At 41.8% G+C, this 12834-nt stretch overlaps 1 protein-coding gene across 1 annotated transcript; it reads right to left on the minus strand.

Moving 5' to 3' along the window:
- Nucleotides 1-3274: 3274 nt before the first annotated feature.
- smfn (small fragment nuclease) lies at nucleotides 3275-11513 on the minus strand. The gene is made up of 7 exons (XM_068053910.1): nucleotides 11230-11513; nucleotides 8748-8831; nucleotides 8549-8626; nucleotides 6713-6824; nucleotides 6219-6327; nucleotides 4826-4879; nucleotides 3275-4121 (listed from the first exon to the last, which is right to left on the minus strand). The coding sequence occupies exons 1-7, from the start codon at nucleotides 11467-11469 to the stop codon at nucleotides 3995-3997; spliced, it is 804 nt and encodes a 267-aa protein (XP_067910011.1). The 5' UTR covers nucleotides 11470-11513; the 3' UTR covers nucleotides 3275-3994.
- Nucleotides 11514-12834: the final 1321 nt, after the last annotated feature.

Below are 12834 nucleotides of genomic sequence, written 5' to 3' on the forward strand. Positions count from 1 at the left end.
TTTCTAACTTTGGTGTTGAGCATCCCCAATTTTAATCCTGCCAGCATTGCTGGCCATGGCTCCAGCTACCGAGGCCCCAAGGTCTGGTTTTCTCAAACCTCTCCACTCTCCTTTAAGACAATCCTTAAAACCTCTTCGACCAAGTTTTTCATCATATGTCCTTATATCAGATGGCTTGGTGCCAAGGTTAGTTTTAGAAATGCTCCAGTGAAGCATCATGGGATGTTACACTAAAAGGCACGATGTAAAAACAACTTTATGGTCTCAAAACTTCTGGGGTTGAGAGCAACCTCTAAATCCACAGAAAATATAGGTGCACTTCTGACTGTTTCCTTTGGCTAATTTTCTTCAGCCTGGAATTAAATAAACTGCATAAATGTATAAAAAGTGTAAATCTGTTAACCTACTATCTGAATAAGTTAATGCTGTCTTTTTTCCTGGAATTAAATATATCAACATTGTTCAGTTGCGGCAGTACTGGAGACCTGATAAAGGGCTCCATGCTAATAGAACTAGTTCTTCAAAAAGTTAAGACTTCCCTAAAATTTCTTTCGAAAGGCAGAAACTCAAGTTCAACTTTCATAGTGCACACATCTTGAAATAATCATCCAACTATCTCATATTCCAGGTGAACTACGATAGGCCAGGCCTACGCAGGTGTAGCATTAGTGGGTTAAAAACCCATTTGGGTTTTTTTAAATAAAAAGTTTCAAAAGCAAAGGAATAAAAGAACCGAGCATAAAACCAAAGTAAGATCGAGTTCACCAAAATGTATGCAAAGATCATGCCAGAATTTTTTTTTTCTTTGGCCTCCTTATCTCGAGAGACAATGGGCAAGTGCCTGGAGGTGGTCAGTGGTGTGTGGAGCAGCACCTGGAGTGGCTATAAAGGCCAATTCCAGAGTGACAGGCTCTTCCACAGGTGCTGCAGAAAAATTTGTTTGTCGGGGCTGTTACACAGTTGACTCTCCCCTTGCGCTTTTATCTTTTTTCCTGCCAACTGCTAAGTCTCTTCGACTCGCCACACTTTAGCCCCGCCTTTATAGTTGCCCGCCAGCTCTGGCGATCGCTGGCAACTCACTCCCACGACTTGTGATCAATGTCACAGGACTTCATGTCACGTTTGCAGACGTCTTTAAAGCGGAGACACGGACGGCCGGCGGGTCTGATACCAGTGGCGAGCTCGCTGTACAATGTGTCTTTGGGGATCCTGCCATCTTCCATGCGGCTCACATGGCCAAGCCATCTCAAGCGCTGCTGACTCAGTAGTGTGTATAAGTTGGGGATGTTGGCCGCCTTGAGGACTTCTGTGTTGGAGATACGGTCCTGCCACCAAGTATTCTCCAGCGGCAGCGAAGATGGAATGAACTGAGACGTTGCTCTTGGCTGACATACGTTGTCCAGGCCTTGCTGCCATAGAGCAAGGTACTGAGGACACAGGCTTGATACACTCGGACTTCTGTGTTCAGTGTCAGTGCGCCATTTTCCCACACTCTCTTGGCCAGTCTGGACATAGCAGTGGAAGCCTTTCCCATGCGCTTGTTGATAGTTGAGCCTAGGTAGGTGAACTCTTGAACCACTTCCAGAGCGTGGTCGCCAATATTGATGGATGGAGCATTTCTGACATCCTGCCCCATGTTAGTTTTCTTGAGGCTGATGGTTAGGCCAAATTCATTGCAGGCAGCCCCGGACCTCGATGAGACTCTGCAGGCACTCTTCAGTGTGAGATGTTAGAGCAGCATAGTCAGCAAAGAGGAGTTTCCTGATGAGGACTTTCCATACCTTGGACTTCGCTCTTAGACGGGCAAGGTTGAACAACCTGCCCCCTGATCTTGTGTGGAGGAAAATTCCTTCAGAAGACTTGAACACATGTGAAAACAGAGGGAGAAGAAAATCCCAAAAAGTGTGGGTGCGAGAACACAGCCCTGTTTCACGCCACTCAGGATGGGAAAGGGGCCTGATGAGGTGCCATGTTGAATTGTGCCTTTCATATTGTCATGGAATGAGGTGATGATACTTAGTAGCTTTGGTGGGTATCCTATCTTTTCTAGTAGGCTGAAGAGACCTCATCTGCTGACGAGGTCAAAGGCTTTGGTGAGATCAATGAAAGCAATGTAGAGGTGCATCTGTTGTTCGCGGCATTTCTCTTGTATCTGACGAAGGGAGAACAGCATGTCAACAGTCGATCTCTCTGCACGAAAGCCACACTGTGCCTCAGGGTAGATGCACTCGGCCAGCTTCTGGAGCCTGTTTAGAGCGACTCGAGCAAAGACTTTCCCCACTCTGCTGAGCAGGGAGATTCCACGGTAGTTTTGCAGTCACCGCGGTCACCTTTGTTTTTATAGAGGGTGATGATATTGGCATCGCGCATGTCCTGAGGTACTGCTCCCTCGTCCCAGCACAGGCATAGCAGTTCATGTAGTGCTGAGAGTATAGCAGGCTTGGCAATCTTGATTATTTCAGGGGTAATGCTGTCCTTCCCAGGGGCTTTTCCGCTGGCTAGAGAATCAATGGCATCACGGAGTTCTGATTTTGTTGGCTGTATGTCCAGCTCATCCATGACTGGTAGAGGCTGGGCTGCATTGAGGGCAATCTCAGTGACTGCTCTCAATGCCAGAATAGTTTGTTAATATTTCAATATGAAGTTACATATGGGGCCTGAAGCTCAGCTTATTGATCAAGATTGTCATCCCACCAAGTATCTTGGTCATTGGCTCATATCAATTGTCTGACTACACTTGTAAGGCACCTTAGGACATTTTAAGACTCTATGCACAGTCATTGTTTGTAAGGCATTTCAAAACACAAAGAATTGTTGATGCAATTATTTGCAAGCATAGGGAACAGCCAGTACTGCAGGAAGCCAGCTGAATACCCCCTGCCAATTCAATAGAGTCCCCAGAACATTTGCACTCCCTCTCCAAACCTCTCCATCTTAAAACCTACCTCTTTGATCAAGCTTTTGGTCACTTGTTCCAATATCTTGTATTCAGTGACAAATTTCAATTGCTGTGAAGCACCTTGGAATGTTTTACAATGTCAAAAAGTGCTATATAAATGCAAATTGCTGTTGGAAGAAACATTTTGTATCTTTCAAAATTAGGCTACATTTAGTCTATTCTTCATCTAAAGTTCCATATGAAAAATAAAACATGTGAATTTTATGAGACTTAACAGAGCTATTTCAAAGATTGCGGCCCAATAATGCAAGTAATATGAGCAAGTGTATTTATTTTACCCAGCCCAATTTTTGATGCTAAGTCCAAAACACAACCTTTTGCTGTTACAGGCAGGATTTATTTTGAATAAAAATAAGTGCATTTTCAATGCTCATTTTTTTAAATCTCATGGCACAAGTGATAACAAGGTTGAGGCTGAGTGAAACAATTTACTGGGGGATTTTACAATGACAATCAAACCCCTCTTTATCCCTTACCATAGTCCTATTGCACCAAACATTTCAACACATGATTAAAAAAATTAAACCAGTTTCTGGCAAGATGATTCTTAAGCAGCTCAAGATCAGCAACAAAAAAACAAAACTAGAAAGTCACTCCACATGCAGCAATATAACTATTACTTACAATTTGGAGCATAAATAAGCACTCCCTCCCAGAAAGATATGAAAATTAGAAACTCAAGCAGAAAGGTATTGTCAGATTTATTATGCAATATTTAAATTGAAGAATATCACGAAGTTAAAAGCAGCTGTGCTGGTTCATAGGCCAAAGGCTCCAATTAGAACAAAAAGGAGAGAGTTAGTTAAGGCTTCGTTATAATTGCTCAATTAGCAAAGCCTGTAATAACTAAAATGGCAAAACACTATAAAAAGAAATTTAGACACTGCTTTTAACTGTTAGATATCACAAAGTAGCTTATTTTCAAGTGCCCAAACTTGGTTGAGAGCAAGAGCAAAAACTTTGTAAACAGACATTTTAAATTTGTTGGAAGCACTTCCTGGGTGTCAGTCAGTCCGTCCCTTCGCTCTAGCTCTTTCACTTGCTTTGGTCACCATTTTCAAGGTGAGTTTTTCTCTTCTTCTCATCTGCTTTGGTTTCTTTAAATATATGAGTCCTGTAAAACTGGAGCTCTTTGATGCTCTCATGGATGTCATCTAATGCTCTGAAAAGTAAGATGTGAATTAGGAACTAGAATTATTCCATGTAATAATTCTATTAAAATCCTGTGAAGTATTGCATTTTAGGTGGGTACTTTTCCCAAAGGCAGAAGGTTATGCTGGGTCACAATTCCAAAGATATCAACTCCATTGCACAGGTAGCTAATTGTGGACATGTTTATAGACTATAAATTATTGTCGACAATCACTGTCTAGGCTATTCAATTGGAGGACATCACACCCAAGTTTGATGATGTCTTCATCTATTTGAAGCTTGTTAATTTTGTGTTCATGTACTCTATTTCTGCACAGTCCAGGTTAGCTTACGTTCATCTACATTAACCTTGCCTTTCAACATTTTACACCTCCAATAATGCCACTAGGATATTTCATGTCAACTTCAAAACCCTCCAGAACATGAATGCAAAAATATTACCCAACAGAAGCAACTGTATAGGTCATGACAGAAAAATGGATTATCTTGGTTTATTACACATTCAACCATTGGGAATCAGAGGAAGTGCGCGCAGTGGGCTCTTCCCTTCCCCCCCCCCCCCCACCACCAAGTGGCATTATCAAATCTTCAAGGGAGCCCACTCTTTTTTGCAAGTTATATTTGAACTGGCTAAAAAGGCAAGGTTTTAACAGACCAGTCTACTCTTTTTTCTATTATTCCTCCAAATAGTTACTGATGGCAGGCATTACTCACCTGTGTGAAGCCTTCTTCTTTGGTGCATCTTCATATTCATCTGCATACCAGCGTCTGAAAGCATCAAAAAGCAAATAACGAACATTGCTCCGTAAACCTAGGTGGAGATTTGAATAGGACAGTCGGAAGTATAAACTTTTGAGTTGATGGATTGGGGGGAAAAAAAAAGTGACTCCTGACAATGCAGCCCAGCGCTGGATGTCATCAGAGCGCTCCCAACTTCACACATGCGCAGAACAGAACCTTGCTGTCAGTATGGTGCTGCGCATGCGCAGCCTACGTCAGCAACCAGCTAGCCAGGATTAATTCTACATGCCGGCGAAAACGTCATGTACTGCAACGTCTGCTCACCGCTTCGCCAGTTCTCCTCTCTAGGCTGCTCACTCCCCACTTCACTTGCCTACAGGCCACTCGCTCTCCGCTTCCTCCCACAATCACTTGGTCGGGGGAGAAAAGAAGGGAGCAAGACAAGCAGGGTAGGGAGACAATGGGGGGGGGGGGGGGGGGGCGGGGGCGGGGTGGGTGGCCAAACAGAGGAGCAGTAGGAGGGAGCAAGAACGAGACGAAAGAGAAGCGGCAAGCAGATGGGCGCGGGCGTCAGCAGCGAAGAGAAGCACGATGGCAGGTGGGAATGGGGTACTGTTGGGGGTGGGGTGGAGGAGACGATCGCAGCCACCTGGGCATTTGGGTTTCATTTGTTTGTGATAAATTGAGCGGCACCATCTTTACTACCGGTAGCTGCCAAAAATATTTCAGTGCATGAGGCTGCATTTCCACATGTGCAAGTACTGCACCACCTAGTGGTTGTGCTGTTAGCAAATGCAGCCATAAAATTGTACAGCTTGTATGGAAAAGATTACAGTATTGAATAGAACTACAGATCTAATTGCAACATAGAATTATGAGGTCAAATAAAGTATCACTTTACTCTTAAAACAATCCTTCGTTTGAATTCCATTTTGATGCCACACAAAAAATTGGCAATAAGACCTTCTGCCAGTGGCAAAGTTTTTTTTTAAAATTTAGATTGGAAAATTGCAAATTCAATGACAGAACAGACTCAAGGGGCTGCATGGTACAGGATCTTGAAATGTGAGTGTATTTCCTGGTGTTAACATAGCTGTCAGAAGGAAATACTCAGTAGGTCTGGCAGCATTTGTGGAGAGAGAAGCAGAGTTTGTGTTTCAGGTCAGTGACCTTTCATCAGAACTTTATATTAAATGCTGCATGTGAGAAATACTTGTAATAATCCAGTGGGCTCCAATGACAATTAGCAGCTCAGCAATTGTAAAAAAGTGCAGTACTCCCAAGTTGCTGAGATATTCTCACATTGTATTTTAACACTGTTGCTGCTAAGTAACATCCAAAATTTTGAATTAAAAGCAATTTTTACCTGCATAATTCTTTAATCGTGCTGACATCAATTATTCTGTAATGCAAGTGCTTCATGAACTGTGGCATATACTTATCCAGAAACTTTTTATCAGCGTGGACTGAATTTCCTTGAAAAATAAACATTTAGAACATAAATTTTCTGCTGCATTACACTTTTTCCCTTTTGAATTTTCTGCTCTCCTCTCCTAAGGGATGCAAATTTATGTTCCATAGGTACCTACACATCTCATAATTCATTTGCATGTATCAAATTTTATTACTCTCCAAGAGACCCAACTATTGTGAACAGGCCAATACCTTGCTAGAAAAAGCTATTTCCCCAATACAATGATTCTTTTAACCCTTCATATTCTAGAAATATATTTTTGGTTTCTTTGACCACTAAGTGATCCCTTGCTTCTTATGCCTTTAGGAGTGTTACTTGCAACAATCATGAAGTTACTTTAAATGGATTTTCATGCAAACCACAATACCTTGGTTAATCTGACATACCTGCAAGTGGACAGAGGCCTGGTGGGGTATGCTGGCGTACAAAGGACAGAAACTCATATTCTGCTTGCTGCAGGCTAATTTTACTATCCCGCACTGCCTGTGTGAGGCCTGACTGCAAGAAAAAGATAAAATATATACATATACACATTGTTTTGAAGCCAGATGTACATCTTCTTAGCTACAGAGATAACATTTATTCAATTCCCAAAACATTCTTAACTGTGTTGTTGTTCTGCCAATACATATAATGAATTCCAAAACACCTTTTGAGTTTATGTCTTCAGAATTAATACTGTTTATTAACTTGACATTCTTTCACATTAACTTTGCCACTCTGTAAACAATTTTAGTAAGACACTGTTAAATCTCTTCTGACATGCCACAAGGAGTGAATTGCAAATGTAGTTTTCAAGTGAAGTGATGCTCAAGAGCCAGGATGTGCAGATTTAATTCAGAAAACTGATTTATTTGAAATTCATACATTCTGTCCTTACTTCAACATAATTATAAATTATGGCCCCATTTATAAAGAAAACTACACAAACCTGCCTTGCTGTAATACACTCTTCTAGTGATACTGCTGCAGCAAACAGTAGTGACAGTGTAGCATTAACAGCAAAGCCATCAGCCATTATTACAGAGTAAATCTGACAGCAACTTCGGGCACCCGCACAGTTAAATGTGGAAATCTAGAAGATGCTGTCAGAGATACGCTGCTCCTCTACAGGGTACACTGTTGCAGACCTCAGTGATATATACTGAAATAGTCAATGGCATAAACGCAGGGTACTTACCTATTCGTGCTACTAAAGATAGCAGAGAATATTAAGGTTAGTACATTCAGCGTAGAGTTTTTTTTTAAAATTGATTAATTACTGAATAACTTCCCTGGCCATGAAAAAAAATAATTTTACAAGCATAAAGTCTAACTTCCTAAGAAAGTTAATGTTAGAGTTCATTTTTAAAAACTTTTGCCTCTTATCGCTCCCCTTCTATATTTTCCAATCTTTATTGTGCTTTCTCTACATGATTTAAATCTAATTTATATTTCCCGCTTTATACTTCTGTGCCTGTGAAGATTCTTCAATTTGATTGGTTAAAAAGAGTTGCTTGCCCCATCCATAAATCCCCTATAAGACGGCATTGTGCTGGAACAGATCTATGATTTGAAGTCTCTGCTCTACACACTAAAGTTGGTCAAACCTTTTTGGGCAGCTGTCAGTGTGGTGAATAGCAAGTGCTGTTCTTTTGTCGCTGACTGCAAAATTCAGGCCAATGTAAAAAGTTAATAATGTAAACACAAGAATTAGTGATGGAAAGTTGACTTGAAGTGAACACAGATTGATCCTTCTACAACAAATTCCAATGCATCAATTCCACATCCCTGTGCCACCCTCCCCACAAAAACAGCCACCAATCGAATCCCAAAAGTAATTTCTACCAATGAAGCTAAAATTTGTTTCACAAGTTTTTTTTAAATAAAGTACACTAGAAGACAGAAAATTAAAAACTATTAGCTCCTGATGCTGCAGAAGATATTACAGAAAGCAAGAAATCCTCCAAAGTGATGTCAAAAGAATCTATTCAAATTAGGAAAGGAGCTCTGGAAACAAAATGTTTAAAAGATCATTGTGAAATGCTTTTGAAAGACAGACACTATTGTTAATATACAGGCAACTACTAAACTAGAGCAATAGGACATGATGTTAATAGGATGTACTGTCCTGAGCAAGTTTGATATTAACATTGTTCTTTTGAAGGGAGTGGGCAGGATTACCATTTCACACATAAGCACATCAATTTTTAGCTGTGCTGAAATAGTAAGCAGCACTGTACCTTCCCATGATGTTCTGTACACCAGTCCGACATGCCATCCAGTAGCTCATTTGGTTGGTTAACAATCAAATGCGGACCCTGATAACAAAGAAACACCAGTGGCATTGAGTGTTTATTTTGGAACATAAAACACGGCCAAAAAAAATCATTTAAATCTCTTTCCAGGGATGCACCCTGATGTAAATTTTAAGCATCTTACCGCGGCTAAAATATTCAGATCTGAATCAGTAATAATGCAAGCCATTTCTATGATTTGATCTTTTTCTATGTCCAAGCCAGTCATCTATTTAAAGGGGGGGAAAAAAGAGAAAGAGGAGGGAGAAAAGGAAAAATATCAGACCACATAGTAATTTTCAACACATGATTTTACCCCTCCTGGCAATTCCATAAAATAGTAAAAGGCCTAGTACTGCATGCCATACATTGTTGTTGAATGGTAGCCTCTTGGAAAACCTAAAGCCCATCATGACAGAGCCAGAGAATTATTCTGGTTCTCTGCACCCAACTCCTCATTTCTATACAAGACACAACATACAGTTTCAAGTGTCTGCATAGATCAGACTAGCAGCATAGAATCTTAAGTCCTTGTCGGTAGAGACAGTTATGATGACCAGGTGAGGAAGGGTCTCAGGCTCCCCTCTAACCCCTTTCCTGGTTTGGCCGTAACAGTGTTTAACTTTTAAAACAGTTTTTAGCTTTACCTCTGAATCCTTGCTCACTGCTCTCCAATTGTAAAGGAATCAGACAGGTTTTCTTGGGTTTAAACAAGATGTCGGTTTATTAACCTTAAAACTCTAACTCAGTTAAAACGACTAAAAATACATGACCCAACCACACTAGCATGCACACACAATAAACACACAAATAGATATAGGGCAGGTTTGAAGTAGATGGAATAAAAACAAGAAATGCTGGAACCACTCAGCAGGTCTGGCAGCATCTGTGAAAAGAGGAGAGTTAACGTTTCGGGTCAGTGAGTTCCGATGAAGGGTCACTGACCCGAAACGTTAACTCTGCTTCTCTTTTCACAGATGCTGCCAGACCTGCTGAGTGGTTCCAGCATTTCTTGTTTTTATTTCAGATTTCCAGCATCCGCAGTATTTTGCTTTTATATTATTGAAGTAGATGGAATTCATTTACTGTTTTGGTTTGGATGTAAAGGCCTTGATTGGAGTTAAGTCTTGCAGTTCTCGTTGGGGCCCAGTGCACACTTTCAAACTTGTCTCACTGGTACCAGAAGGCTGCAGGCATCTTCTGTCTTGAGGCTCAAGTTGCTTCTGTAGGTCCCTGAACTTTACATATGAGTGAGTGAGAGAGAGAGAGTGTGTGAGACATCTTTCTCCTCTTTGGTCTTCCAAATTGTAGTCTGTCAAAAACTTTACTGCGATGCACAATTCAATCGATCAATCCCTAGGTTGACCAGCAGGTTAGTCATGTAACCCCAGTTCTGTTTGACAGCATCGCCTGCGAGGGTTGTTGATTCTTCAAAGCTTACTAGACACACTCAGTGGGGAGTGGTGTGCTGGCTCTTACACAGACAATGACTCTCAGTCTTTTGATCATCACTACTGACGAAACCCATCTGGCCAATGAATCAGGAAGCACTCCCATTGTTGCTTTATTCAACGGTCTCAGAATGCAAATGTGCAGCCATGTTTTCAGCCACCGCTCTGTGGTCCAGTAAACATTCAAATAACATTCCATATGACAAAATTAATGTTTCCATTTGGCAGGTGTGGTTTCTGTCACACAGTTTAAGTAAATTTTACCCAGAAAACTCCACATTATAAAATTCTTCAGTTACTTGTTCCTTCACACCATTCATTAGGATCGTGATCAATTACAAGACTGTGACATTGTCTACACCAGGAAAAACACACATATTGGTGTTTGGAATTCAGAGGGAAACAAGCTTACAGAACACCCAATGTAACATAAATTGAGTTATCACCACCTGACTGAGATTAATCCCACCAATTTTCATCTCATTTGATGAATTTTAGTTTCCCAGATACATACACCATTCATTTTCCTACCTAGGGCAGATAGCCTAGAGTCCAAGCACCACCACTTTTGACCCAGAAGCTGAAGGAGTTGACATGCTCCATTTGCTCCAAGGGGACCAATCTCGACTGAGCAGCTCCTCGACTGATATAAGGAGCTTACAATGGGGGGGGGGGGGGGGAAAATCACATGGAAAAGTTGCATCACCTATCTCTGGCACATTACATGTATGCACAAACAGTACCACCCGCCATAAAACCTGTCCTAACTTTAATGCCTCTTCATATTTTTCAGATTACGATTTCATCGCTGGAGATAAAAACATTTTTCACACGATACACCAAGATAGGACCTTTCTATAAGTGACCTAAAAAAAGTGAATACATTCAGGCATTTTAAGTGGGGTTAAAATAAAAAAGATAATAGACAAGTGGCATAATTATAAAAAGGAAAAAAATAAGATATGAATCGTGACTGGGGCGCATTAAGCCACAGAAAGATTCACACGTTGGTAGAAAGCCGCGTTTATAAAACAAAAGCTCCAATAAATTCTGCTTCAAGCAAACGATGCAAAAGGTTTTCCAGCTCCCTGGGGATGCAGTAATTTACTATTTAAAGAGTTGTAGCGCACTGCAGGAGGAAGAAGAGGGGCCACGCCAGGGGAAAGAGGTCGTTACCTCCAGATCCACCCAGATCATCCTCTTGGCCATGCTCTGTGCTGTCATGGTGGTGAGACGCCGGGGTCGGAGCGGAAAGACCGGGCCGAAGCGGGACATCAGCTGCTGACTGCGGCTGGGCCCGGGACAGGCTGAGTGCAAGCAGCCTGCACGATAAGAGACGCTCCGAGGCCGACAGCAAACAGCAGAGCAACATCCGGATGCCAGAGCTTTAAGGCCGGCGCTGTGAACACGCAGCATTGCCCGCCGCCGGCCCTGCCAATCCGCCCTGCGGCACCCTAGCAACAGGCCCCGCCCACGCACACACTGTCGCACAGAACGTCGCAAAACAACAGATTGGTTGACCAAATTAAAAGCAAAATACCGCAGATGCTGGAAATCTGAAATAAAAACAAGAAAGTGCTGGAAGCACTCAACAGGTCTGGTAGCATCTGTGGAGAGAGAAGCAGAGTTAACATTTCAGGTCAGTGACCATCAGAACTGGCAAATATTGGAAATGTAAAAGGTTTTAAGCAAATAACGTGGGGGTGGGGCAAAAGATAACCAAGGAGAAGGTATTGATGGGACAAGGTCACAGAAAATAACTGACCAGAAGGTCATGGAGCAAAGGCAAATGGTATGTTAATGGTGTGCTGAAAGACAAAGTGTTAGTGCAGAGAGGGTGTTAATGGACAGAAAAATCAACAGCCCTGGCCCAAAGCACAAACATAAAAAAACAGTGAGTAGGCACAGTAGTAAAAAACTAAAATAAAATAAACAAATAAAAAATAACTAAAAAAAAAGGAGGCTCATCATGCTCTGAAATTATTGAACTCAATGTTCAGTCCGGCAGGTAGTAGCGTGCCTTCTCGGTAAATGTGATGCTGTTCCTCAAGTTTGCATTGATGTACTCTGGAACACTGCAGCAATCCCAGGACAGATATGTGGGCATGAGAGCAAGGGGGTGTGTTGAAATGGCCAGCAACCTAAAGCTCAGGGTCATGCTTTCGGACTGAGCGCTGGTGTTCCACAAAGTGGTCACCCGATCTGCGTTTGGTCTCCCCAATGTAGAGGAGACCAATTTGTGAGCAGCGAATACAGTATACTACATTGAAAGAAGTACAAGTAAATCGCTGCTTTGCCTGAAAAGAGTGTTTGGGGCCTTGGATAGTGAGGAGAGAGGAGTGATTGGCGGACCAGTTGGGGCTGAGATGCTGCAGAGTTTCTTTCATTATGTAAGTTCAAAGTGAAGGAATATTTCTCATCAGTCGTCAAACACTTTTGTAAAATGCTGTATTTTTTTATGTTTGCAATTAATGGCCATCTACTTAATAAACTATACTTAGCCTATCAGCTCTAGCAGTTTTCTGTGCCCATCTGTTGCAGATCTTGGGCCTGTGATTGAAGCAGATGCTGGTTCCCCTCTGAGGACTGAGGGGGTGCTGCACTGTTGGAGGTGCTGTCTGTCAGATGATGTTAAACTGACATCACGTCTTCCCTTTCAGGAGGATGTAATAGATCCCATGACACTATTTTGAAGAAGAGCAGTGGAGTTATCCTCAGTGGCCTGGTCAATATTTATCCCTCAATCAACACCATAAAAACAGATTATCTGGACGTTATCAC

The sequence above is a fragment of the Heterodontus francisci genome, chromosome 22, assembly GCF_036365525.1.
Source record: "Heterodontus francisci isolate sHetFra1 chromosome 22, sHetFra1.hap1, whole genome shotgun sequence".
Taxonomy (NCBI): domain Eukaryota; kingdom Metazoa; phylum Chordata; class Chondrichthyes; order Heterodontiformes; family Heterodontidae; genus Heterodontus; species Heterodontus francisci.